This window comes from Ovis canadensis, chromosome 3 (genome assembly GCF_042477335.2).
Source record: "Ovis canadensis isolate MfBH-ARS-UI-01 breed Bighorn chromosome 3, ARS-UI_OviCan_v2, whole genome shotgun sequence".
NCBI classification, from domain to species: Eukaryota; Metazoa; Chordata; class Mammalia; order Artiodactyla; family Bovidae; genus Ovis; species Ovis canadensis.
Window position 1 is genome coordinate 208,286,499 of NC_091247.1, and position 27,948 is coordinate 208,314,446.

The following is a 27,948-nucleotide window of genomic DNA, read 5'->3' on the forward strand; positions in this document are numbered from 1 at the left end:
GCTGAAAATGCCCATTGAAGAGCAAGATTGGATTACCTAGAGAGGAGAATGTACCTGGAGCTAGTTTGACCTATGACATCACAGAAATCTCTCATTGTTTCTGTTTCTGGGCTAACCTCAAAGACCTGAGGTTTTGTTCTCACGTCTAAGAATGAAACTCCTTTCTTCTTTACTAGGCCAACCTTAAAAAAGAGAAAGCACCTTAGAGAAAGGGTTCTTGCATGAAGTTTTTCTGCCTATCCCACAGAATCCCTAACAAACTCTTTTTTAACCTTAATTTTAATCCTACATCTCTGTTTTCTTATCTGAAAAATTGAATATATTTTCCTCCACTCCCCAGTCCTAAAGATAAGAGATGCAAGAGTCTATTTGCTTCCATTACAAAAAGCATTGCTTTCCACACCTTAGCCTTACAGATCAGTGGATTTGTGATCTCCTTCAGGGAAGGGACAGAAGTTACAAAATGGCAACTTAGAAAAGAAGAGATACAACTGGGATCCATGACCAGGTACTACTTCAGTTTACAATGTTTAATTTTAAATGTAGGTATAAAATTAAACCTTAAAAAAGAATAAGAGAAGGCATGATTCACTTCAATTTGATCGTTTTGTATGTCATTTCAATTAAATAAAAATACAATTTACTAATATGTGTACAAGATGAATTTCAGCTACTCAAAATAATGACACAAATCTAAATGTACTAATATGAGAACATACCCATGATAAATTTCAGAAGTAAATCTATAATGATCTATCTTATGTGTGTGCATGTAAAAATGGTTTAATGTGTATAAAAAGGTACAATGGACTAAATATTTGTGTCCCGCCCCCCCAAAAAGATAATTCATATGTTGAAACAATCCCCAATGTGATGGTATTTAGAGGTGAGACTTTGAAAGGTCTTAGGATTAGTGCCCTTATAAAAAAGCCCTTCAGGGACTTCCCTGGTAAGTCCAGGGGGTTAAGAATCCACCATTCAATACAGAGGACACAGGTTCGATTCCTGGTCAGGGAACTAAGATCCCACATGCCATGGGGTGACCAAGCTCACAAACCACAACTAGAGAGGCAGTGTGCTGAACCTAAGACCTGAAGCAGCCGAAAATAAATAACATCTCTTTTAAAAGAGGGTTACAGAGCTCTTTCGTGTCTCTGCTGCCCGTGGACGTGACAAGTAGATGACCATCTATGAACCAGGAAGCAGGTTCACCTGCTGTATCTTGATCTTGAACTTTCCAACCTCTGGATCTGTGAGAAACGAATTTCTGTTGTTTATAAGCTACCCCAACTATGATATTTTTGTTACAGCAGCCTAAACAGGCTAAGACAGGAAAGAGAAATACACAATTGCCAAGAATGTTTCTCTCTGGGAGGTATATTGTCTTGAGTTCATGAAAGGAGAGTTTTATCAGAGAACTCTCACTTTTGACTCCATATTCACTTGTATTACTGGATAATAAGCAGGTAACACTTGTAAAAAAAAAATTTAAAGTTGCTACCAGGACAGAAGTAGAAAAGAAAAAATAGTAAGAACCTAGAGTTAATCAAGAGAACGTATATAAAATGCAGATGTTAATTTCCATTGAAATTTTAAAATATCTTTTTATATATTATTGACCTCAAATTGCGTCACCTAGTTTCATTTTATAATCTACCCCTCCTATTATTTTCACAGTGATCATATTTAAGGTTGATTGTAACTTGTCTATCGAATACTAATGAACTGAAATCTTCCCCATGCATGCTACAGCCTAGGGAAATACCTCTTAAGGACATACGACACTTGTTTACTTGTAGGAGAGCTTCAGAGGCCTTATAGTATAACATTTCTTCATGAAGGGTCAATCTTTTATTTTCTCAGTTTGTAGCTCCCAGCTTTGCTGAAACTTTGTTTTCCTGAACCTGACTCTAATCAGGTTCAGTCTCTTTGGGATGTTTTCATAGGATACTTGAAAAGAAGCAATAAACTGCAGTTCCTCCCGTATTTTTTCCTCTTGAAAAAATAAATATTCCTCTCCCTGGTTTAATTTTAAAACTCAAATAGAATTTCTGGTTCCTGGCACAGATTGTTGGCTCCCGTCCCCAAAATCAAACAAGGAAGAGCTTCAAGAGAACATAAATTCCAGGAACTAACGACATGGACAGTGAGAGACCTCTGCGGAGGTGGCTAGAGCCCAGAGCAGAAGACTGGCTGGCAGAATAGGTCAGCAAAAACAAGTTCACGTTTCCGCCAGCCTCTTCCTTATCCTGCTCTTTGTCCACCTTGAAGTTCAGACTCATCTAGCCAAAACTGTATACTAATAACTCTCCTTGGGTGTCTAATAGGCATCTCAAACAAAATGCCTCCTCAAACAAACTCTTGATACTCCCCCCAAAACCTGTGCCTTTTGCTGTCTTTCCAATCACACTAAGTGATAATTCTATCCTTCTAGTTACTGGTTCCAAATCTCTTGGTGCTGTTTTCCATTTATATCTGGATAAATTCATACGATGGAGAACAATCCTGCTGTGAAAAAAAAAAAAGTTTCCTATGTACCACTGTGGAATAAATTCCATGACACACAGCTAAGTGAAAAAAGCAAGGTGCAAGATAAAACGTATAGTATTCTACCTTTACCAAAAAAGGGAGGAAAAATGAGACATGTATGTTTTCAAAAATGGAAGAATAAATTAAAATGCAATGGGAAACGGTTGGGATCTTCCCAGGAGGCACTAGTGGTAAAGAACTTGCCAGCCAATGCAGGATGTAAGAGATGCTGGTTCGATCCCTGGGCCTGGAAGATCCCCTGAAAGAAGGCACGGCAACCCACTCCAGTATTCTGGCCTGGAGAATTCCATGGACAGAACAGCCTGCAGGCTACAGTCCATAGAGGGTTGCAAAGAGTCACACACCACTGAAGGGACTGAGCACACAGTCATGGGAAATGGTTACCTTTAGGAGGAAAGCAGGAGGTTTGAAGAAACAGAGTTAGAAGCTAAACTTCTCTGAAAATACTTTGTTTTATAGCTCTTAACTTCGAAACAATATAAATGGTTTATGTAGTCATAAAACCAAATTTAAATCAACATGAGAAAATATTAATCCTTGAAAATTGAGAACAAAAAATCAAATATATCAAGATGATGCCTTGACTATATAGAGATGATTTAATTCAATAACTTCAAAATACAGCAATTTGTACCTTTCCTATAGGGTACAGTCCAAAGGAAAAATAGAAATGCAAAGTTATCTTAAATTGTATTCAGGGGTCATATTGCTAATAATAAAAGTATAAAACTATTAAACACACATATATACATATAATGCTGCTAAGTCGCTTCAGTCGTGTCTGACTCTGCAACCCCATAGACAGCAGCCCACCAGGCTCCTCTGTCCCTGGGATTCTCCAGGCAAGAACACTGGAGTGGGTTTCCATTGCCTTCTTCAATGCATGCATGCATGCTAAGGTGCTTCAGTCGTGTCCAACTCTGTGCGACCCCATGGACAGCAGCCCACCAGGCTCCCCTCTCCACGGGATTCCCAAGAACACTGGAGTGGGTTGCCATTTCCTTCTCCATATACATATAATAGGATAAAGCAAATAAATAACTCATTAATGATGATTGAAACTATTATATACAGACATAGAATAAGCGAAAGCAAATTAAGTAATGATGCTAATAAGAGCAAAGAAACACAAATATAAAATCAAAGTTAGGTTTTGAAAATGTGATGCTTTATCTGAATTGGAAATATCAGTATTAACTTAGAAGGTATATATGTTTAAATAACACATATACGTTTGAATTGGAAATATGAGTATTAACTTGGAAGATATTTTCATATACATATATATATGTGTTTCTAGTGCTGCCCAGGCAAACGACCTAGAAGCAATGACCAGCCCAATGGGGACCCCTGGTGGCCAGATTGTATTATCTAAATCCCATTTCCCACGGAAAGGAACCAGGGCTGCTTGGGGAAAGGGATGAATTTCTGTCTGGAGCAGGAATGAGCCTGCAATACCGAATCATACTAGAAAACAAGGAAGCTCTTAAAGTTCACTGGCTTCATGTCAAAAAGTCCACAGGAGCCAGTTTGAAGGAGTTCCCAATGGTCAAAACGGAAACAATTTGAAAGCGAAAGTGAAGTCACTCAGTCGTGTCCGACTCTTCGAACCCGGGTCTCCCGCATTGTAGACAGACGCTTTACCGTCTGAGCCACCAGGGAAGTCTGAAAAAACTTGAAGGGGCTCCCAATAGCCAAGGGACTTCCCTGGTGGCTCAGACGGTAAAGCGTCTGTCTACAGTGCAGGAGACCTGGGTTCGATCCCTGGGTTGGGAAGATCCCCTGGAGCAGGAAATGGCAATCCACTCCAGTACTATTTCCTGGAAAATCCCATGGACAGAGGAGCCATGGGGTCGCAAAGAGTCTGACATGACTGAGCAACTTCACTTTCCCAATAGCCAAAGATGGAGCATTACCAATAGGAATAATGATTGTATAATGAAATAGACAAATAAATAGAAATTTTGATGAGGAAGAAGATATTTTCATAGTTTCAAAGTTAGTCTCCATAGAAAGAGATCAGATTTATGGTTTACCAGAGGTGGGAGGTGGGAGAAAATGGAATTCAATGAAAGCAGTCAAAAGGTACACATTTCCAGTTATAATAAGTACTAGAGATGTGACATAGAACATGATAAATACAATTAACACTGCTGTGTGCTATTTATGAGAGTTGTTAAAAGAGTAAATCTTAAGAGTTCTCATCACAAGGCAAATTTTTTTTCTATTTCTTTAATTTTGCATCTATATGAGATAACATATGTTCATTTCATGATGAACATAAGCCAAAGCATTATGCTGTGTGCCTTAAACATATACAGTGCTGTATGCCCTGGGTTGGGAAGATCCCCTGGAGGAGGAAATGGCAATCCACTCTAGTATTCTTGCCTGGAGAATCCTCCTGGACAGAGGAGTCTGGTGGGCTACAGTCGCTGGGGTTGCAAAGAATCAGACACGACTGAGCAACTGAGCATGAGAATGATGTCCGTGATATCTCAATAAAACTGGAAGAAAAAAGAATAATGACTGTAGTACAGTGAAACATATAAAATACAGTAAAATCCATACGTTTATAATGATACTTAAAAAAAAAAAAACCCAAAACCTCATTGATCACCTTTAGAGGATACGGAAGAACCAACGAATTTTTCTAAAAACTGGAAATGGAAGAGAACTGATACTCCACAGGGCAATTCTCCTACAAGAACAGGAGTCAGCACACACATTGCTTTCTTCTCTTTCAAGTAACAGTTCTTAGGCGCGCTCTGCGTGACTTCCCAGTATTCATCCCAGCATGAAGCTCTAGTTCTCCAGAGGGGATCCACTCACTGAGGCACTCTCAGGTCATCGTTTCCTCCTTTCCTGCTTCATTCTCCCTCCTTCTGTTCCCTAGAGGATCATCTTCCAGAACAATCACCATCACCCAAGTCCTTGTCGAAGGCTCTGCTTTTTTGAAGCACCTAGGCTAAAATAGTTGGTCCCTCCGAAAAAGGACTGTGGGACTGAATCACTAATAGGTCAAACCGTGGTAAGGACTCGATTACTGGTGGTAAGTAAGAAAGACCATAGTCTTCGGCTGACTTTTGTTCATAGCCTTAAAAGCCTTGAAGGAAAAAAAAACATAAAAATTTTAAAAGATGGGCTCAGGTTAACCGGACGACTCTAGACCTAGAGTGAAAGTGAGAAAGCCTCCGTGGCAGTGTTTGAAGAGGTTCTTACCCTTTTTCACAGGCAGCTGAACATCAAGTCCAGGATTTAACAGCCCGGCTTCTGTTGTGTTGCTCTTCAGTCACTGAGTTATGTCTGACTCTGTGAGACTCCACGGCCAGGCTCCTCTGTCCACAGGATTCTCCAGGCAAGAATACTGGAAAAGTGAAAGTGAAGTAGCTCAGTCATGTCTGATTCTTTGAGACCCCATGGACTGTATAGCCTACCAGGCTCCTCTGTCCATGGGATTTTCCACCAAGAGTACTGGAGTGGGTTGCCATTTCCTTCTCCAAGGGATCTTCCTGACCCAGAGATCAAACCCGTGTCTCCTGTATTAGCAGGCAGATTCTTTACCACTGAGCCACCAGGGATACCAAACTGCTGAGCCAGCAGAGCTCAGAGAACATTGAACAAGAGCCTAAAGAGGCCTCACGCCAAAAATTAAGGACAGGAGATTGAGAATCAGAAACTAAGATGGGGATACCTGGGTGCAAGAGCCTAACCAGCCTTCTTAATCTTCCAGGCTGGCCCAAGCTGCTCCCTCCCCTTTGCTAAAGGAGTACAGACTCCATTCAAATGGAGATCCCCCAGCAGACCATACCTGAGGCAGGTAGTTCACAAAATGCTGCTTGTTCTCCTCCAGCTCTGGCTCCATCTTGCCCATTTGCCTTCAAACCAAGGACTAGGGGCAAGTCTGAGCAGAACCCAAGCGGGGAATTATCCTCTGGAAGCATATGGCATATGCAATCTGTGAATCTGAATACCTGGCCAATATGCAGAAACAGGAACTGGGGTGTGTATGGGAATGGAACTCAAGGATGTTAGACAGGGACTTCCCTAATGGCCCAGTGGTAGAGAATTCACCTGTCAGTACAGGAGACAAAAGAGTCGGGTTCAATCTCCGGGCCAGGAAGATCCCCTGGAGGAGGGCATGGCAACCCACCGCAGTATTCCTGCCTGGAGAATCCCACGGACAGAGGAGCCTGGTGGGCTCTAGTCCATGGGGCCACAAAGAATCAGACACGACTGAGTGACTGAATACAATGTCACAATTGTATTGTATTGTACAATTGTACAATACAATTGTACAATACAATACAATATATAAAAATATATTTCCCAACCCAGCCCATGTATAGAACACATATCCAAACATGTTATGTTTGGAAAAACTATTCACCCTGAAGAACCAGAGGATCTTCCTAAAACAATTTTTAAAAATTTCAGGAGCTGAAGAAGTTATGAAGATGGAGAAGGTACAAGAAATTTGAAATATTCTAATACTGAAATTTTAATAGAGATCTTTAGCAGTTTATAAACACTACCTATGAAACACAAATTGATGATACAGCCTAGACTATTTCCCGAGCTATAACTGGAAACACATAGCATTTGTGGCTGAGAGATGAAGTACACATTCAGGCTTAGACTTTTAGGTACTTGATTAAACCTAATGAAGAAAATCATAAATATTCTGTGGCGGGACAATCAAACTAGAACAGAAAGAAAAAGGAAGACAAATGACATGCCCCCTTGTGGCAGGCCTTTCCCAATGTGCGAAGTGCACCTCCGTTATACATTAACTATATCTCCTTAACACAGGAGGACAAAAATCTGTGAGAAAAAGTTAACCCCTTTCTTCAGATGCCAGCATTGCAATGCTGTAGTTCTATGATTAATATATTTCTTTTTCTTCTCATACAAGAGTACAATGGGTCACCCTGACCAAAGTCTAGTCTGTACATGCATAATTGAAAAGAAAACTAAAAACCTTGTTGGCTGAACTATGGATACAATGTTAACCTGCCAATATGATACACAATTTCTTTGTCTCAAAAATGTATAAAACTTCATCTCTAACTCCTGATCAATGGAGCAGTTCTCAGGAGCTTCTGAAAATCTGTTTCCCAGGTTATAATCTTCAACTTAGCTCAAACAAAATTCTCTTTTCTCTCTTCTTAAAAAATAAAAGAAATAGGGGGACTTCCATGGTGGTCCAGCGGCTAAGATTCTCTGCTTCCAATGCAGGGGGCCTGGGTTTCACTCCTGGTAGGGAAACTAGACCCTATATGCCACAACTAAGACCTGGTGTGACCAAACAAATAAATGAGATATTTAAAAAAAAAAAAAAAGAAAAGAAATAAAAAGAAAGCCAGGAGAGAAATGGTGTCCTAGCCCAAGTTCATCTCATGGTGGATATACAATGGGTGCACAGACCTGCCAGTGGTTGGCAGGTCCCTGGGTGTATCCTTAGGATGGATGTATTAACACTTAGAAACAGGAAAAGCCCGCGGATTTATTCCGTTGGCCTGTTCTGTAACAGTCATTAGGGTAGAAGTGGCAAAGTGAAAGCCTCTGAAATTTCCTGCCTTCTCTTCCACCCATGATAGTATGGATCAGAAGAAATACCATATACTGGGAAGAATTACAGAAATCAGTACCATCTTCAAAGAATTAAAGGAGGCAAAGATGATGGTCCCCATCACATCCCAGTTTAATTTACCTTTCTTGACAGCTGCTGGTTCACTACTCAGTGTTAGTCGCCCTTTGCGACCCCATGGACTTAGCCCACCAGGCTCCTCTGTCCATGGGATTCTCCAGGCAAGAACACTGGAGTGGGTTGTCATTTCCTTCTCCAGGGGATCTTCCCACCCAGGGATAGAACCCGTGTCTCCAACACTGCAGGCAGATTCTTTACCATTTGAGCCACCGGGGAGCTCTACAGCTGTCCCAATCGCAGGTGCTACACCAGATGTGACACCATTATTGGAGCAGAACCACACAGCTTCTGTCAAGTGGCACACACTGCTGATCTGGCAAGCACGTTCTTCTCATTCCCTAGCGATAAAGAGGCCCAGAAGCTTGTCTCTTTCTTTTAATGCGGTATGGACAGCTGCTCACTCTCTGTTTTGTCCCAGGGCTGCGCCCACTCTCCCAGACTCTGTCATCTTTCACCACGGAGCTGTATCTTCTCCTTTCCCCAAAGTACAGAGAAGTCAAAGGAAAAGGTCTGTCAGGAGCTGAAGGAGCTACAGGTTTCTGTTCGAGGCCAACAAGATAAACCAGCAGATCAATAATGATGTATCTGAATTGCAGTAGCAACTGATGCCCTCCACTGACCTTGAGAGCATTAAAAAAACGGCTGTTTCTGCAACATGGATGGATTTAGAGGTTATCATACTAAATCAAGTAAGTCAGAAAGAAAATGATATCACTTGTATGTGGAATCTAAAATATGGCAGAAATGAACTTACTTACAAAACAGAAAAAGACTCACAGACATAGAGAATAGCCCTGTGCCAGCCAAGGGGAATAAGGAAGCGGGAGGGAAGAACGAGAAGTTTGGGATTAGCAGACATAAACTAATATATACATAGGGTGGATAAACAACGGGGTCCCACTGTGTAGCTCAGGGAACTATATTCAATATCCTGTGATAAGCCATAGTGAAAAAAGAATATTTTAAAAAATAATGTCCAAATATATATAGTGGAGTTATACACTATAACTGTTACAGGGTATATATACTGTAACTATATGTACACTATAGTTACAATTATACAACTATATATATATAACTGTATATAGTTACAGTTATGTAACTATGACTGTATAGTGTGTAACTCTCTCTGTGTGTCTCTCTCTCTGCAACATGGATGGACCTGGAGGTTATCATATAAGTCAAGTAAGTCAGAAAAAAAGGACAAATACCATATGCTATCAGTTTGTAGAATCTAAAATATGGCACAAATGAACTTATCTACAAAACAAAAAAAGACTCACAGACATAGAGAACAGCACAATGTTGTAAATCAACTATACTTTAATAAAAATTAAATTATAAAAAAAAGACTGCTTCTTCCATTCCACCTTTCAAGATCCTACACAAAATTCTTCTATCATCAACCCCAACCTGGAACCACACAAGGAAGGAAATTCTAAGAAATGTAGCTCTAGCTTAGCTGGGTTCAAATACCCCACCAATTCTCCTGAGCTCCATGGAAATCATAAACAACGGTTCTCAAGTTTTATTGTGCAGAAGTATCAGAGGCCTTTAAGCACTTCATCCTGAAACTTCTTTCTAGGGCATCTATGACAGAAATACACTCACCTCTCATATATACAACTCCATAGGGGTGGGAGGGGGTGGGAAATCCATTCAAAGCTGAGTAATCAAATTGGAACTAGCATAGCAGCTGTTCAGAGAAATAACAAGGGGGGTGGGGAATGGAGGAGAGGAGCTGGGGAAAAAAAGAAGGAATTTAAAAATGCCAGAAAAAAAATATTTCTATAGATTCGATGTAAATTTAGACCAAACATTTTGTCATGAATCATAATCAAGGAAACCCTTCAGAGATGAAGAGGGGCACTGCATAATGATAAAAGGGTCAATTTTCCAAGAAGATATACCAATTTTCAAGCCATTCAAATCCAAGCTGAATGGAGAAATAGACAAATTGCTTTTGACTGTTGTAATTGGAGACACCAACATATTCCTATTAGTAACTGACAGATCAAGCAGGCAGAAAATTAATAAGGATATAACTGATGTGAGCAGCATTATCAATCACTTGGTCCAGTTAACATTTATAGATTGTCTCATCCAACCACAGCAGGAATACACATTCTTCTCAAGCCCACACGGAACACTCACCTCAAAAGAACACATTCTGGGCCATAAGACACATCTTAGCAAATTTAAAAGACTAAAAGTCACACAAAAGCATTTATCAGATCATAATGGAATTAAACCAGAAATTAACAACAGGAATGATAACTGAAAAATGCTCCCGCCAAAACTTGGCATAATTTCTGAGATATACAGGCAAATGAAAAGAAAACAATGAACAGGAACCATGAGTAGAGTAGGCTATCATTTGTGTAATAAGGAGAGGGGAGAAGAATACATGCATGCATTTAACTGTCTATGTACACAAAAAATCTTCAGAAAAAATATATATGAAACTAACATAATAGTACATACTTCTGAGAAAGGGACGTGAGTGTTTGGAAAACAAGGGCCAGATGGAAACTCTTTATAACACATCCTTCAGAACATTTTTAGTGTCTGAAATATGTAGTTTTCTCCAAAAATATATGAAATTTTAAAAGTTAGTTTCCCTGTTACCCCCTCCCAGAGATTCTGATTTGGGGCTAAAGAATCTGCATTGATAACAGGCTTGCCAAGTGATACAGGAGATGCAAGGAGCACACTATAACTAAAGCCACATCACAGACCCACACACAAAATTATTATAAAAAAGTAATCACAAAGAAATGAAGAGGCAGAGAGCCAAAGATGAGATCCAGGCACTGATCCCTCAGAACAGGGAGATTATAACCTTGTCCTCAACAGGAGAAGATAGAAGGGAAACTTCTCAAAATAAAGGACAATCCACCCAGGCAAATGTAAGTAAGAACCAGATCCTTTCTCCATTCTAACTGCAATTTTAATATAGACCCTGCCATCAGAAATAGCTGATACTACAATTTAGTTATGGACATGTCAATAGAGTTCCTCTCTTTGGATTCCTCTTTTTCTCTAAAACTGCTGATTGTGACCAGCCTTAAGATTCAAATACGAACTATGCACAATTTTTCCCTTATTTCTTCTTTAAAAAAGTACTTAGGGGACTTCCCTGGCAATCCAGTGGTTAAGATTCTGAGCTTTCAATGCAGGGGGTACCAAGTCCAACCCCTGGTTGAGGAACTAAGAGCTTATATGCCTCGTGGCACAGCCAAAAAGTAAAAATTTATTTAAATAATTAAAAAAAGTACTTGGTATAGGAGAGAATGCTAGACATTCAGCACACACATGGACACAGTCACAGTCTCTCCAGTAATCGTGTTCACGTTACCAGCTTTTCTCCTGGAGTCCTGCCCTTTCATACCATCCCACCCCGGCCCACCTTCATTCATTCAACAAGCGCATATGGAGAACCTAGGTTTCTGGCGCTATTCTAGTTACTGGGGAACAGAGTCCTGAGCAAGGTGCCTCTTCTCGTGCTGTGTACATTCTAGTAAAAGGGGGCAGACAAAAGAAAACAGAAGTATAGAAATGAATTCTGTATGTTTAGATAGTAATAAGTGCTCTGTGGAAGGTGGAACAGTTCAGGTTCCAGCAAGCAAAGTCTCTCTGAAGAGGTGAGCCAAGAGTTGAGAGGAGGAGGCGCCAACCAAATGAACTCCTGAGCGGAAGAATATGCCAAGCAAAGGAAGAGGGATCTGATCTCGAACAAGAGTCCCTTCTTGAGGCGTGCAGAGAAGATCGGTACAGGTGGAGGATACTAAACGAGAAGGAGGACACTACAATATTAGAAGAGAGAGAGACTGTGTGTGTGCATACTATAACTCACCTCTGCACCATTCCGTCACAGAGGAATCGTGCCCTCTTTACCCCTTAAATTCTCTGTGTATATTTCCTAGGAACAAGAATGTTCTCTTACACAACCACAATACAGTCATCAGTATGGGGATCTCCAACACTGCTACATCTGTCTAATCTGCAGTCCTCATTCCAATGCAGGACTTATTCCAATAATGCTTATTCCAGTACTTTCTTTATAGCTTTTTTTTTCCCTAGACCAAGGTCCAGTCCACAATCACGACACCATTTAGTTGTCACGTTTCCTTAGTCTCCTTCATGCGTAGTCGCTTGGTCATGTTCAACTCTTTGCAACGCTTTGGGCTGTAGCCCTCCTCTGTCCATGGGATTCTCCAGGCAAGAACACTGGGGTGAGGTGCCATTTTCTTCTCCAGGGTATCTTCTCGACCCGGGGATCAAACCCGCATCTCTTGCATCTCCTGCCTTTGCAGGCAGATTCTTTACCCACTGCGCCATTGGGGAAGCTTTGTCTCCTTCAACCTGGATCAACTCCTCAGCCTTCACTTGTCTTTTAAGATACCGGCATTTTAAAAGAATACAGGTCAGTAATCTCACAGAATTTGTATCTGTGTGGTTTCTGTTGTCTTTATGGTTAGATTCAGGTGATAGATCTATGGCTGGGATGAATGACCCAGGGGTGATTTTCTGTTCTCAGGGTATTGATCCAGAGTTATATTAATTGTGGTAAATTATGATCTAGGAGAGGTAAAGTCCAGTTTCTCCACTGCACTGTTACTCTTTGGGGAAAGATACTTTGCGAGCATGTGAGTAGGTTTCCATGGTGGCTCGGCGGTAATAAAGAATCCACCTGTGATGCAGGAGATGTGAGTTTGATCCCTGGGTGGGGAAGATCCCTTGGAGAAGGAAATGGCAACCCACTCCAGCATTCTTGCCTGGGAAATCCCACAGAGGAGCCTGGCGGGCTACAATCCATGGGGTTACAAAGAGTCGGACACAACTTAGCAACTAACCACCACCACCACCAAGTACCTTACTCCTCATCTAAGGAACCCTTTAACTATAAGCACATTCATTTATACCCAACGCCCCAGACAATAATTCCTGGGTTCAATTTTCTGGGTTATTTGGGGAAAAAAAATTGTTTAACTTTAGTTTGTTTAAATCAAGCTCCAAAGAGAGTCCATATAATGTTGCTATGTCTTGTAAGTTTCTTTCAGTCTATGACCAGGGACAGGGATCGTAAATTCCCACCAATCCTTAGAAGCATGAAATTTCATGATGGAGAAGCATCATGAACACACGTGCAAGATCGTGATTCTAGTCCAGCACCTGGCACGTCAAGCTCACCAATTTTTGTTGACTATTGGGTCCTCACTTCCTCCCATGTACAGGTCACCTCCTTCTGAAGCAGGTCATGGCCCTGCTATGGTCTCCCCAGACTCTGAAAGCTCACTGCTGAGTGAGGATGAGATCTCGGGCAGAGTTCACAAGAGGGCCAAAGTCCTAGGCCGAGCCTGCTCAGAACAGGAAAAAAAAACATTAGCTTGGCCAAAAAGTTCATTCAGGTTTACCTGAATGACCTTTTGACCAACCCAATACCTGCACCACCAAATCAGGGGCCAAAGACATAAAATGGGGTTGTGTTGTGGTAGGCCTTCTCAGTCATTACCTCAGGGCTGAGCTACACAAGACCGAGTGCTCCTTGCTATGAACACTGGTGTGGAGGAGAGATTAAATGCTGAGATTTGACTGTAAAATACCTACTTGCAGGGCGGAATAGAGACGCAGACGTAGAGAACAAATATGTGAGCACAATGGGGGAAGGTGGGAGTGGGGTGAATTGGGAGAGTAGCAGTATATATACAATATATATACATATATACATATATATATATTACCATGTGAAATAGGCAGCCAGTGGGAAGAAGCTGCATGGCACAGGGAGCTCAGCTCGATGCTCTGCGATGACCTAGAGGGGTGGGATGGGGCACGTGGGAGGAGGCTTCAGAGGGAGGGATATATGTATACATACAGCTGGTTCCCTTTGTTGTACGGCAGAAACTAATACAACACTGTAAAGCAATTATAGTCCAACCAAAAAAAGTAATTAAAAACTAAATGCTGTTATCAAGAATGGCAGATACCGAAAAGACTCACTACAGACACTGTAGTCGTGCTTGGGGGTGTGTGTGTGTGTGTGTGTGTGTGTGTGTGTGTGTGTGTGTGTGTGTGTGCTGCCTTAAAGGCTTGAATGCCCTTCTGGTGCAGATGGTTTTGTTGGGGGAAACTGCTCACATGGGCAACTTTGACGAACAAATGTAAAGCAGAAACTGCGGTGGGAAAGGACACTGCTTGAGAAGCTGTGACTCTAGGGAACTGGAGGTCAGAACACTGTCAAAATGTGATGCTGATGTGAGAGCTGAGGCTGGAAGAAAAAATGTGTCATTTTTAAGTCTGAATTTAGACTTTACTGTAGCTAAAAACTCCTGGCTATTTGTCCTCATTTGAACAATTGCAACCTGGAGGTGAGTATATGAAGCAAAGGAGAATTCAGAGAGGCAGATGGACAGACAGCATCAACATCTCCCCCGCCGCCCCCACCGTTGCTGTCCTACCTGCTAGATTTTTTAAACTTACTTATTTTTGGCTGACTGGGTCTTTGCTGCTGCATGCAGGCTTTCTCTAGTTGTGTTGAGCGGGAAGTACTCTCTAGCTGCAGTGTGCAGGTTTCTCGTTGCAGTGGCTTCTCTCGTTGCAGAGCACAGGCTCCAGGGCACGGGCTCAACAGCTGCGGTGCACAGGCTTAGCTGCAGTGCACACGCTTAGCTGCGGTGCACAGGCTTAGCTGCGGTGCACAGGCGCTGAAGAATTGATGCTTTCATACTGTGGTGTTAGAGAAGACTCTTGAGAATCCCTTGGATTGCAAGGAGATCAAATCAGTCCATCCTAAAGGAAATCAGTCCTGAATATTCACTGGAAGGACTGATGCTGAAGCTGAAACTCCAATACTTTGGCCACCTGATGCAAAGAACTGACTCACTGGAAAAGACCCTGATGCTGGGAAAGATTGAGGGCAGGAGGAGAAGGGGATGACAGAGAATGAGATGGTTGGATGGTATCACCGACTTGATGGACATGAGTTTGAACAAGCTCTAGGAGTTGGTGCTGGTCAGAGAAGCCTGGCGTGCTGCAGTCCATGGGGTCACAAAGAGTCGGACATGACTGAGCAAATGAACTGATGGGGCTTAGTTGCTCTGTGGCATATGCAATCTTCCCGGACCAGAGATTGAACCTGTGTCCCCTGCATTGACAGGTGGGTTCTTGACCTCTGAATCACTAATGAAGTCTCCCTACTTGATTTTTAAGGTTCTTCATTCTCCCAGCTGCTCAGGCTAAACACCTCCTCAACATCTCACAGCCCATTACACCTGTAAAATCCTGTTAGTAGTTCCTTCAAGTTCATCCAGAGCAAAACCACTCCTCACCATCCCCATAGCTTGTCTGAACATCCATCAGTATCTCTCTCTGCATCAACTCCAGGGCCAGCTGCCTGGTCTCTCTGCATCAGCCCTTGTCCCCACCACCTGTGTTCAACAACATAGTAGCAAGGGAGACCTTTTTCATCCCTCCAGTGGTTTCTCTACTTGCTCAAAATAAAGCCAAAGTCCTTATGATGAATGATCTATGTGAACCTCACCCCCAAAACAAAGCCCACAGAAAGCTGCAGATAAGAAGAACATTTATTTGGAGGGGCCTTAAGAACATTCAGAAAACGAAGATCATGGCATCCGGTCCCATCACTTCATGGCAAATAGATGGGGAAACAGTGGAAACAGTGTCAGACTTTATTTTTGGGGGCTCCAAAATCACTGCAGATGGTGACTGCAGCCAAGAAATTAAAAGACGCTTACTCCTTGGAAGAAAAGTTATGACCAACCTAGATAGCACATTCAAAAGCAGAGACATTACTTTGCCAACAAAGGTCCGTTTAGTCAAGGCTATGGTTTTTCCAGTGGTCATGTATGGATGTGAGAGTTGGACCGTGAAGAAGGCTGAGTGCCGAAGAATTGATGCTTTTGAACTGTGGTGTTGGAGAAGACTCTTGAGAGTCCCTTGGACTGCAAGGAAATCCAACCAGTCCATTGTGAAGGAGATCAGCCCTGGGGTTTCTTTGGAAGGAATGATGCTAAAGCTGAAGCTCCAGTACTTTGGCTACCTCATGCAAAGAGTTGACTCATTGGAAAAGACTTTGATGCTGGGAGGGATTGGGGGCAGGAGGAGAAGGGGACGACAGAGGATGAGATGGCTGGATGGCATCACAGACTCGATGGACGCGAGTCTGAGTGAACTCCAGGAGTTGGTGACGGACAGGGAGGCCTGGTGTGCTGCGATTCGTGGGGTCGCAAAGAGTCAGACACGACTGAGTGACTGAACTGAACTAGGAACTGTAATTCAGGAAACATGACTGTTCTGGGAAAAAGAAAGAGTCAGGGGCCTATTGAGGCAAAAGCTCACTCAGTCATGTCTGACTCTTTGTGACGTCATGCACTGTAGCCCACCAGGCTCCTCCATCCATGGGATTCTCCAGGCAAGAATACTGGAGTGGGTTGCTATTTCCTTCTCCAGGGGATCTTCCTGACCCAGGGATCGAACCCAGGTCTCCTGCATTGCAGGCAGACACTTTAACCTCTGAGCCACCAGGGAAGCCCCACAAAGCCATAGTCTGACATAAAAAAAAGAAGTATTTGTCCTGAAGGATAGGCTGTCACAGGCCATTCCAGGGGTATGGGTCTAATAAGTGGGCAGACTGTCTCAGTTGCTTTAGGGAAAGGATTGGTTAAGTATCTTGAGCTTCTGGAAAATTCTGCAGATATTCTGGATGTCTGCATTGAGAAAAAGTGATCAAAAGGCCAGATTCCCATCCAGGCTGACATATATAAATCATACTCCCTTGATGGCCTCCAGCTCCATTTTATTTTTTTTTAATTTATCTATTTCAGTTGGAGGATAATTACAATATTGTGATGGCTTTTGCCATACATCAGTATGAACTGGCCGTAGGCATACATATGTCCCCATCATCCTTAAGCCCCCTCCCACAGCCCTCCCCACCCCATCCCTCCAGGTTTCCCCAGAGCACCAGCTTTGGGTGCCCTGCATCATACATCAAACTCACAGTGCTTGTCTACTTTACATATGGTAATAGGTATGTTTCAATACTACTCTCTCAAATCATCCCACCCTCTCTTCCCACACTGAGTCCAAAAGTCTGTTCTTTACATCTGTATCTCTTTTGCGCCACCCCGGCTCCATTTTAGAGACCTTGATTCTGCAGCATGTATACTAGAGAGCTCTCTTAGCAATACCAAGTCCATGTTTGTTTTCCTTTCACACCCACCAGGTCCCACCTGATCTGCCCTGCACCCCATCTGTGTTTGCCAGAACTCACTAGAGAAATAACCAGTATAAGACACAGATCTACATAGATCTTCCTTACAATGTGCCTGGCACTGTTCTGAGTGCTTTGTAATTATTCACCCTAGGAAGAAGCCTACAAGGAAGATATTATTGTTATCCTCATTTTATAGATGATAACCTTGAAGCACAGAGAAGACAAATAACTTGTCCAAAGTCATTCAGCTCATAAGCAGTGAAGCTGGGCCTTGAACTTAGGAAGCTTGGCTCCAGGGTCCAGTCTAAGCTATTCTTGCCAATACCTTCTCCCCTTCTCCAGTTGCACTGGCCTCTTCATCTTTCTCAATGTTCTGGATACCTTCCCACCACAGGACTTTTGTACACGCTCTTCTCAGTGACATGAAAACTTCTCCCCCAGTTATCTCCTTGATTATGCCCTTATTTCTTCAGGTCTGGGTTCAAAGGTCACCTCTCCATTTGAAGTAGCACACACTGGCACACCAGTGTCTACACACACACACACACACACACACACACAGAGCCTGGTTTACTTTATATGTATTCGTGTAGTTATTTGGGCTTCTCTGGTGGCTCAGCAGTAAAGAATCTGCCTGCCACAGCAGAAGACGCAGGTTCAATCCCTGGGTCGGGAAGATCCCCTGGAGGGGGAAATGGCAAACCACTCCAGTATTCCTGGAAAATCCCATGGACATAGGAGCCTGAGGGGTTACAGTCCATGGAATTGCAAAGAGTCAGACATGACTTAGTGACTAAACAACAACAACAACAGGATATTTATTTATTGCCTGTCTCCCCTATTGAAATGCAAACTCCAAGAAAGCAAGGATTTTTGTCTGTTTTGCTCACTGCTACAGTTTAGAACCCCAGAGCCTACTCAGGAACATAGTAGGTATTAAATAAACATATGTTACAGATGGCCAATAGGCACATTGAAAAGATGCTCAATATTGTTAATTGTTAGAGAAGCGCAAATCAAAACTACAATGAGGTACTACCTCACACCAGTCAGAATAACCATCATCAAAAAGTCTACAATTAATAAATGCTGGTGAGGGTGTGGAGAAAAGGGAGCCTTGTTACACTGCTGGTGGGAATATAAATTAGCGCAGCCACTATGGAGGACAGTTTGAAGGTTCCTTAAAAAACTAAACACAGAGCTACTATGTGAACCAGCAATCCCACTCCAGGGCATATATCCAAAAAAGATGGAAACTCTAACTTGAAAAGATACATGCACCCCAATGTTAATAGCAACATTATTTACAAAAGCCAAGGCATGGAAGCAACCTAAGTGTCCATCAGTAGATGAATAAAGAATACGCACTATTAATATATATACACAATGGAATGCTCCTCAGCTGTAAAAGAAAACTTGAAAAACATAAGAGAAAAATTGCTATTTGCAGCAACGTGGATAAGCCTAGAGATTATACTAAGTGACGTTAAGTCAGACAGAAAGTGAAGTAACTCATCTGTGTCTAAAAAATGAGAACTTATTTACAAAACAGAAACAGACCCACAGACTTAGAAAACAAATTTATACTTACCAAAGGGGAAGGTGTGGGGAGGGATAAATTAGGAGTTTGGGATTAACACATACACACAAGGACCTACTGTCAGTAGCACAGGAAACCATATTCAATATCTTATAATAACCTATAACAGAAAAGAATGTGAAGGTGAAAAGAAATATATATGTATATACACATCTATAATCCTCTGCTGTGTATACACAACATTGTAAATCAACTATACTTCAATTTTTTAAATAAATAAATGAACATATGTGAAATGAATTTGAGACTAAACAAATCACACCTTAAGAAGAACTGAGAATTAAAGGAGATGACTTTCACCTTGCAATTTGGAAGGAAAAATGAAAGGAGGTGATTGCCTAGGGAACTGATGTGTGTAGTGCTAATTGTATGCTGGGCTCTAAGAGGAGGCAGAGGTGAAACCATCGCTACTGTGATGAGCAGGGAGCAGGTGTCTCCACAAGGCTAGCCCGCGTCCATAGTCAACACCAGGTAAAAGGTGGGAGCTCCCTCCTCCTTAAGTCTCACACTCTCCCTCTCCGAGAGTCTTGGTTACATCAGAAGACATTCTGCCAATGTCAGGCAGGAATACTAATTATTTAACCATGTAAATCTTAGTGAGATGGATCCCTATCACCTTGGCAATAAATTCTAGGCTTAATAATATAAACAACCATATTCTGATGCCTTACTGTCAGTTATTATTTAATTTGCCTATGCTTTGCTGATATGGAAAGAACAGTCAGTCCGTATCTGTTCTAACTGCTACCTGTTTCATCATCACCATAACCAATTTCACAGAGAAAATGAAAGCCTTCCAACATGAGCTCCCCAAACTTTCCACTTCCAACCTACTAAATTCTGTACACTACTCAGGATCAGTCTCTCTTTCCCTCTTTTTATGATGAATAATATATCCAGGCACTTGCCTCATGGTCCAGTGGCTGAGGCTCCACACTCCCAATGCAGGGGGCTCAGGTTTGATTGTTAATCAGGGAACTAGATCCCACATGCCACAACTAAGATCCAGCACAGCCAAATAAATAAATATTTTTAAAAAGAAAGAAATATATATCTAACCTCTCATGTTCTGACTCACAATTGTTTTTAACTTCTCAGGAACATCTATCAGTCAACTATCTTGCTCCTGAATCTTTAACATCTTCCTTCTTCCCAGCTCCTTCCTTTCAAAATTAAAGCTCACTTCAGTGTTTCCCCATGTTAAAAAAAAAAAAAAAAACTTGGCCCTATCTCTTCATCGAGCTGCTGTGTATTCTCCCTCTCCTTTTAACAACCTGTGTGGTGTCCACTTTTTACCATCCAGTCACTCCTGGGGTCTGCACCCCCAGCCTGCACTGTGACTGTTCTGGCCAAGGTCAAAGGCATTCTTATTGCTACATCCAGCGGCCACTTTCCAGACCCTTTTTCTGTGAATTCTTGGCAGCATTCGTCACTGCCCATCACTCCTCTAGGAACATCCTCTTCTCTTGACTTGGCTCACCAGGTCTCTGGATTGCCCCCGCCTTGTGTCCCCATGTTCCCTCATCCTCCTTATACAGTTGTCCCCCGTCGCCTGTCCCCTTGAAGACTGGTATCCCTCAGTGTCCTGTTCTAGGCCCTCTTTTCTTGTTCTACATATACTACAGGGCAATTTCATCACTTCCAAGGTGCCAGGGACTAGCCAAAAATGCTGACGTCTTTCATATCTATTTCTCCAACCTACATCTCTCTCCTGGACACAACAGTCCTGAGCCTAATTCTCAGTCTCAGCTTTTATGGCTCAAAAACTTGATTTACCAGCACATTCAAAGCAACTTTTTCTCTTGGGGGGAGGGCAAACTAAGTTATAACTGTCATATAGTAAAGTTGCCATAGTTGAGAGGCTGCTTTCACTGCACTGATGCTACTGGTGGTATTCATCGTCAATATTAGCATATTGTTAGTATATTCATCATCAATATTTAAGTAAAATGTCAATATTTTTAACGTGCAAGTGATATTTTTGTTGGTGTTTTATAACAATGAAATAACACACGTTAATTCCCAATGTTTCTAAAGTTTCAAATTACACTGTACTAAATATTGGGTTTTTAAAGTTCCCCTATACATTTCTAGCTGATAATAAGCATTTTGAATGTTTTGACAACACATTTTAACGGCCATGCAACAGTTATTTTCCCATTAAATATTAAGATCATTTGGCATGATTTTAACTTGCATGGTCATTGCAGCAGTAGCTTAAGTAACAGCTGTAGAGATTACAGATAGTATATTTTCCATCAAGGAGAGACTCTTTTTTTTCCTCAGGCATTTAGGTAAGGGGCTGATCAACCTAAGTCAATCAAAAAACAAGCCAAGCCAGGGCTGTTTTATTAAGACTACAGTCTAACTTTGGTACAGTCTTGAAGTAGCTGGGTTCAGTTCTTGGTAGCAAAACCAACTCACTGGCTGGCAGGAAGGGTGGGGTGGCAGGGAGGGTGGCGGGGAAGGGGGAGAAGGGGTGGGGGAGCGGGACTGGAGTTGGTTGGAAGAGAGTTTAGCCCTTAACAATGTACACGGCGCTTTTAAGTACCAGACAAGGCTCTTTTAATCCACTCAGCAGCACTGTGAGTTGACATTAAAACCCCAACTTTGCAGATGTAAAAACTGAGGCCTGGGGCTTCCCCGGTAGCTTGGTGGTAAAGAATTTCACCTACCAGTGCAGGAGACATGGGTTTGAACCCTGATGCGGGAGGATCCCACATGCCCATACGACGCAACTATTGAGTCTGTGCTCTAGATCTCAGGAGCCACACCTACTGAAGCCAGCAAGCTCTGAAACATGACAAGCCGCAGCAATGGGAAGCCTGTGCACGCAACCAGAGAAAGGCCCATGCAGCGACAAAGACGAGGCACAGTCAAAAATAAACAAATAAATGTATTTTTTAAAACCTGAGGCCTGCAATCTTCTGAACAGATGTCTTCTGATTCCTAAATGTTTTTGCTACGTGACCACATGAAGAATTAGGCCCCTTTTCACTGTACCTAGTTTAGTAACTAAAATAGATGATCAGCTCTAATATCAAGACCAACTTTGTTAATCATTCGACGATCATTATGCAACCCCTGGCTGTGGTGAGTGAGGAAAAGGCTAAAGCAAAATAGATCTTTACCCTTGAAGATCTTCATTTATAACAAAAGGACATGGCTATAAGCAGCCCCTCTCAGGGGCTCTTGAGAGCAACATATAATTTCTTATGACTTGTAAGCTGCACACTACTTCACATTTTAATATCTCTGAATGCTGTAAAATCAACTGAACACCACTGTTAACTTGTTAGCATTTGTGTTCTATGTTAATGGGATGTAAAATAACATGCCTCTTAAAATCAATGGCATCTTATAAAAGTCAAGAAAATATAAAATAATTAAGTGGCCACTTATTTTATAGCAATCAACAAATATTTGTCAAAAAGCAGATGGTGACTGCAGCCATGAAATTAAAAGACGCTTACTCCTTGGAAGGAAAGTTATGACCAACCTGGATAGCATACTGAAAAGCAGAGACATTACTTTGCCAACAAAGGTCTGTCTAGTCAAGGCTATGGTTTTCCAGCGGTCATGTATGGATGTGAGAGTTGGAGTATGAAGAAAGCTGAGTGCCAAAGACTTGATGCCTATGAACTGTGGTGTTGGAGAAGACTCCTGAGGGTCCCTTGGACTGCAAGGAGATCCAGCCAGTCCATTCTGAAGGAGATCAGCCCTGGGTGTTCTTTGGAGGGAATGATGCTAAAGCTGAAACTCCAGTACTTTGGCCCCCTCATGCGAAGAGTTGACTCATTGGAAAAGACTCTGATGCTGGGAGGGACTGGGGCAGGAGGAAAAGGGGACGACAGAGGATGAGATGGCTGGATGGCATCACCAACTCGATGGACGTGGGTTTGAGTGAACTCCAGGAGTTGGTGATGGACAGGGAGGCCCGGTGTGCTGTGATTCATGGGGTCGCAGAGTCGGACACGACTGACCAACTGAACTGAACTGAAGCCTTATTATCCACAAGTAATATAGTTAATGCTGCTGCCACTGCTAAATCGTTTCAGTCGTGTCCAACTCTGTGCCACCCCATAGACAGCAGCCCACCAGGCTCCCCCGTCCCTGGGATTCTCCAGGCAAGAACACAGGAGTGGGGTGCCATTGCCTTCTCCAATGCATGAAAGTGAAAAGTGAAAGTGAAGTCGCTCAGTCGTGTTCGACTCTTAGCAACCCCATGGACTGCAGCTTACCAGGCTCCTCCGTCCATGGGATTTTCCAGGCAAGAGTACTGGAGTGGGGTGCCATTGCCTTCTCCAATAAAGTTAATATGTTACCATAAAACTGGAGACCATTAGTATCACCATTATTGATTCCCACTGCCCCGCTCAGGTTCAAGGTCTTCCATCCCAAGATACAGGCACAGCAAGAGGTTCCTCAGTTTTGGTTCAGAAAAGCCTGCACAAAGGAGGCAAACAATCAGGCTGACAATCCCAGATGACAGTGCAACCAGTGGGCAAATATGCAAAAAGCATAATTATGTTGAACTTCGGGTTTGTCCTTTGTAAAATGACTATAAAAGACGTTTAGCGGTGTGATAAGGAGAGATAATGTTTGTAAAATATTTGGTAGGGACAGCAGACACTTGGTAAGTGGTAATAAAATCGGTTAGACTGTTTTGAATAGAAGTAAATCCGAAAAGCTGTGCTTTAGGAAATTAACGTAGAATCTGTGACTAAAACGGGTTGGATAAAGAAAGTGATAAGTAGAAATTAGTTAATATGCTTTTTCAATCGTGTGCATGGAAGGTGGAAGGGCAGGGGGCAGGTGAGGGGCAAACTAGGACCTCCATTGGTGGAGATGCGGCAGTCGGGGGTCCCTAGGGGCGAGGGCTACAAAGACTGCGAACCTGGTACAGTACCTGCCTGGGTACAGAGCCTGGTGGGTGGCGGCCCCGCAAAGCACGCGAGGAATCCGGAGGGTCTGCAGCCCAAGTACCAGAGAGAGGCCGCGGAGGGGGACAGATTGGGGGTGTGGGGAGAAGGTGTTCCCCACTGCTACCTAAGTCCCGCCCTGGGGAGCATCTGTATCCAGCCAAAGAAGTCTGTCAGTACTGGAGGCTTAGACTGGCAGAAACCGGTTCCCCTGCGGGATACTGGCGGGCAGCCGGGATACTGGCGGGCAGCCGGGATACTGGCGGGCAGCCGGGATACTGGCGGGCAGCCGGGCCGAGGCGGAGCCCGCAGTCCTTGCTACGTCTCTCCGAGCGCGTTCCGAGGGGCGGAGGCTAAGACGCCCGCCCATCTTGGCCACTCCCACTAGTGGCGCCCCGCCCTCCCGCCACCCCGATTGCGTTCTGAGGGCGGAGCCCAGTGCGCGACGCCTATAAGGGCCACGCCCATCCTCCGCGCCCCACCCTCCCTCGCTAGACCGGGAGCTCTGCTCGCGCCTGCTGCGCCAGCCGGTTTCCCCTACCCCGCGTTTCCCCGCGCGTCCTGCGCACCGCGGCGGCACCATGTTGGGCATGATCAAGAACTCGCTGTTCGGGAGCGTGGAGACTTGGCCTTGGCAGGTCCTGAGCAAAGGGGGCAAGGTAGGCCCACAGGGCTGTTGAGGACCGGAAAGGGGGCTCTGCTGGGAGGAGGGGGGACAGAGAGACAGGATGGGTTTGAGGGGAGAATCCCAGCTTAACGAGATGGGCTGCGCCTGTTGAATGCACTGGTCCATTTACACATTACAAACATTCTGAATATTCGTGTACTGCGAGGTCTTCGGTTGCAGGAAGGACTGAAAAAGTGCTTATCCTTAAGAAGCTCCCAAACCGTCCTCGGTGGAGAGCGGAGTTTAAAAGAACAAGATCCGCGCCGCTTGGAGGTACCTGTGGAAGGCCAGGAGCACCTGGCAAGGAGCAGTCCAGTTCTGCCAGTGGGTGACGGTGAGGCCTTCGCAGAGGAAGTGCCTTCAGCTGGGCCTCGGGAATATGCAGGAATGCTCAGAACCGAGAAGAGCCTGTGCAAAGGCTCAGAGCTGTGAAATGTCTTGTTGGTCAATGGAACTCCCAGAACTGGGCGCCTAGAATACAGGATGAGTGAGGCATCATCGCAGTTTTCCCCCAAATTGACATCAGTGCTCACCCAGGCAGATTGGACTGCTCCCTGAAAACCAGGAATCTGCCACTGGGTGATAAGCTCCTTGCAGACAGGTACTTTGTGCTCCTCCTGGCTGGATACTCAGCTCCCCACTCAGTGCTTTTTTTGTTAAAAAACTGTGTTGTTCCAGGTCTCTGGAACCAGGAGCTTCTCTGGGGCTCCAACTCTTGCTGGCCAGGTTACCATGGTTCTAGGTTTCACCACATGACCCAGGTATGTGAGCTCAGGTAGCAGATCACCCTCCCACCATAGCCCCGTAGGGCTCTTGCAAACCTCTGGGTTGCTTCACTCTTCCCTGATGGGCTTCTCAGCTCTTTTGCTAAGTTGTTCAGTCGTGTCTGACACTGCAACCCCGTGGACTGTAGCCCACCAACCTCTTCTTTCCATGGGATTCTCCAGACAAGAATACTGGAGTGGGTTGCCATGCAGAGGATCTTCCCTATCCAGGGCTCAAACCTGCATCTTACATGTCCTGCATTGGCAGGCTGGTTTTCTTCACCACTAGCGCCACCTGGGAAGCCCCTTTCAGCTTTTTTAGTATCTGTGAAATCAATTCCTTGAGTCAAGGTGCCTCTGTTCAAAACTCTTTTTCCTTATTAGCCGCTTATCAGTACAGGGTCACCTACCATGGATTTGTGGTCTCCAGGCATAAGTGCACCTCCCTGATAAGCATCTTTCCTCAACATTTGCTAAGAATATGGGACCAGTTTACAGCAACATGGGTGGACCTAGAGATTACCACATTGAGTGAAGTAAGTCAGACCGAGAAGGAGAAATATTCTATGACATCCCTTATATGTGGAATCTAAAACGATACAAATGAACTTACAAAACAGAAAGAGACTCACAGACTTAGAGAACAAACATGGTTGCCTGCGAGAAGGATGAGGAGGAGGAATAGTTAGTCCCTGATGGATATGTACAGACTGCCATATTTAAAATAGATAACCAACAAGGGCCTACTGTATAGCACAGGGAACTCTGCTCAATGTTATGTGGCAGCCTGGAGGGGAGTTTGGGGGAGAATGGATACATGTATATTGTTGGCTGAGTCCTTTCCCGTTCACCTGAAACTATCACAGTGTTGTTAATCTGCTATACCCCAATAGAAAATAAAAAGTTTAAATTAAAAAAAAAAAAAGAATATGGGGCCATACAGGGTGTTATTAACAAGCCGAAACAAATCATTTAACCCGAATGAACCTCAGTTCGTGCAGCTTAGAAGGGGTATGAAAATATCTCCTCCATCCACTCCCAGAGTTGACAGAAATTTTATATTTGTTTGAGAAACATGAAAATGATTTATAAACTAAAACACCCTGCAAGTGTAGTGGTATTGTTATGTCAGAATTCAGCTCAGCTCCACTCTCACTAGCTTCTTTGTCCTGGGTAGCTTAACTTCTCTGATGCTGATGAGGGGGGAAAATACTTCACATCTTATAAGATTGTATTGAAATTTAAATGAGACCCAATTATAAATTGTGCAACAGAATACCTACCACTTGATTGTTAACTTTCCTTTTCTTACAGGTAATTTGGGGTAAGTTACTTAACCTCTCAGGCTCAGCTGGTAGAGAATCCATCTGCGATGCAGGAGACCTGTGTTCCATCCCTGGGTTGGGAAGACCCCCTGGAGAAGGGAAAGGCTACCCACTCCAGTGTTCTGGCCTGGAGAATTCCGTGGACTGTGTAGTCAATGGGGTTGCAAAGAGCTGGACATAGCTGAGCGACTTTCACTTCACTTTGCTTAACCTCTCGAACTCTCTGAACCCTGAAATTCCTCAACTGTAAGATGAGACAGTGCCTTGTGTGACAATTAAACATTCAAAGACTCTTATAACCCTTTTAAAAAATATATACACTTTCAGGGTGTTATCATTATGAAGAAAATGTTTTTTCTGAAATGATCTCTCCTTAGAAAGAGTCTTAAGTCAGAAACTATTGTCCACTGTCCTGGGTCAATGGATGGAGCACATGGTATGCCCCATGTAGCTTGAGGTTAGGTTCAACCAGATGTTCAGGGCTGATTCCAGGTACCTGCTGGGGGCCCAGGCTGCTGCAGACCTTATCAGGTGCCTTCTGCCTTGCCTGGAGGGGGAGAAGGACATAGAGCTCTCTGTGTGGGTTTGGGCGGGACTTGTGGGTGCTCAGTGCAGGACTGATATTACTAACCACACTGCCTGGCTTGCAATCCTGGCTCCCCTTCTTGCCACTGTATCTTGGGCATGTTGCTTAACCTCATGTGCTCCAGCTTCATCTGAAAATGAAGATGAGAACGCTTCACTGGGTTATTGGAGGGTTGAATGAATGGATCCACATAAAATGTTTAAAATAATACAGGACACATAGAAAGTACTCAGCTTGATCATCATTATTGTTATTCTCTTATGATGAGAAAGCTGTCTTCCAAAATCAGTGTGTGTACCCACCACATCAGGTGGTGTTGGGGTCCCTTAATGGACCGGAACCTGGTGGTCCAGAGTTGACGATAAGAAAGTGAAAGAGAGAGAGCCAGAGGGAGGGAGAGAGAGAAAGAGAGAGGAAGAAAGAAAGACACGGGGACCCAAACTCTGATGGAGCAAAGATGCTTTAATGATCTTTCTGTGAGTATATATAGGCTGTTGTTCAAGAAATTTCTTTCGACAATGATAAAGATCAGAAAACTAAACGTATAGCAACCATTACCAAGGGAATAAGAGATTAATAATGGTTACAA

General features: G+C 43.3%; 1 protein-coding gene and 1 long non-coding RNA gene across 2 annotated transcripts in view; one reads left to right on the top strand and one right to left on the bottom strand.

Moving 5' to 3' along the window:
- Positions 1-4,766: 4,766 nt before the first annotated feature.
- Positions 4,767-13,797, bottom strand: LOC138437788 (uncharacterized). Its single transcript, XR_011256151.1, has 4 exons — positions 13,451-13,797; positions 5,770-5,914; positions 5,168-5,653; positions 4,767-5,054 (listed from the first exon to the last, which is right to left on the bottom strand). It is a non-coding gene; the product is annotated as an uncharacterized lncRNA (long non-coding RNA).
- A 10,471-nt stretch (positions 13,798-24,268) lies between these two features.
- HEBP1 (heme binding protein 1) overlaps positions 24,269-27,948 on the top strand; it is a 38,756-nt gene continuing 35,076 nt past the window's right edge. The window contains exon 1 of the mRNA XM_069585662.1: positions 24,269-24,676. Within this exon, the coding sequence (XP_069441763.1) occupies positions 24,599-24,676 (78 nt within the window). The 5' untranslated portion in view covers positions 24,269-24,598. The remainder of the gene's footprint in view (positions 24,677-27,948) is intronic.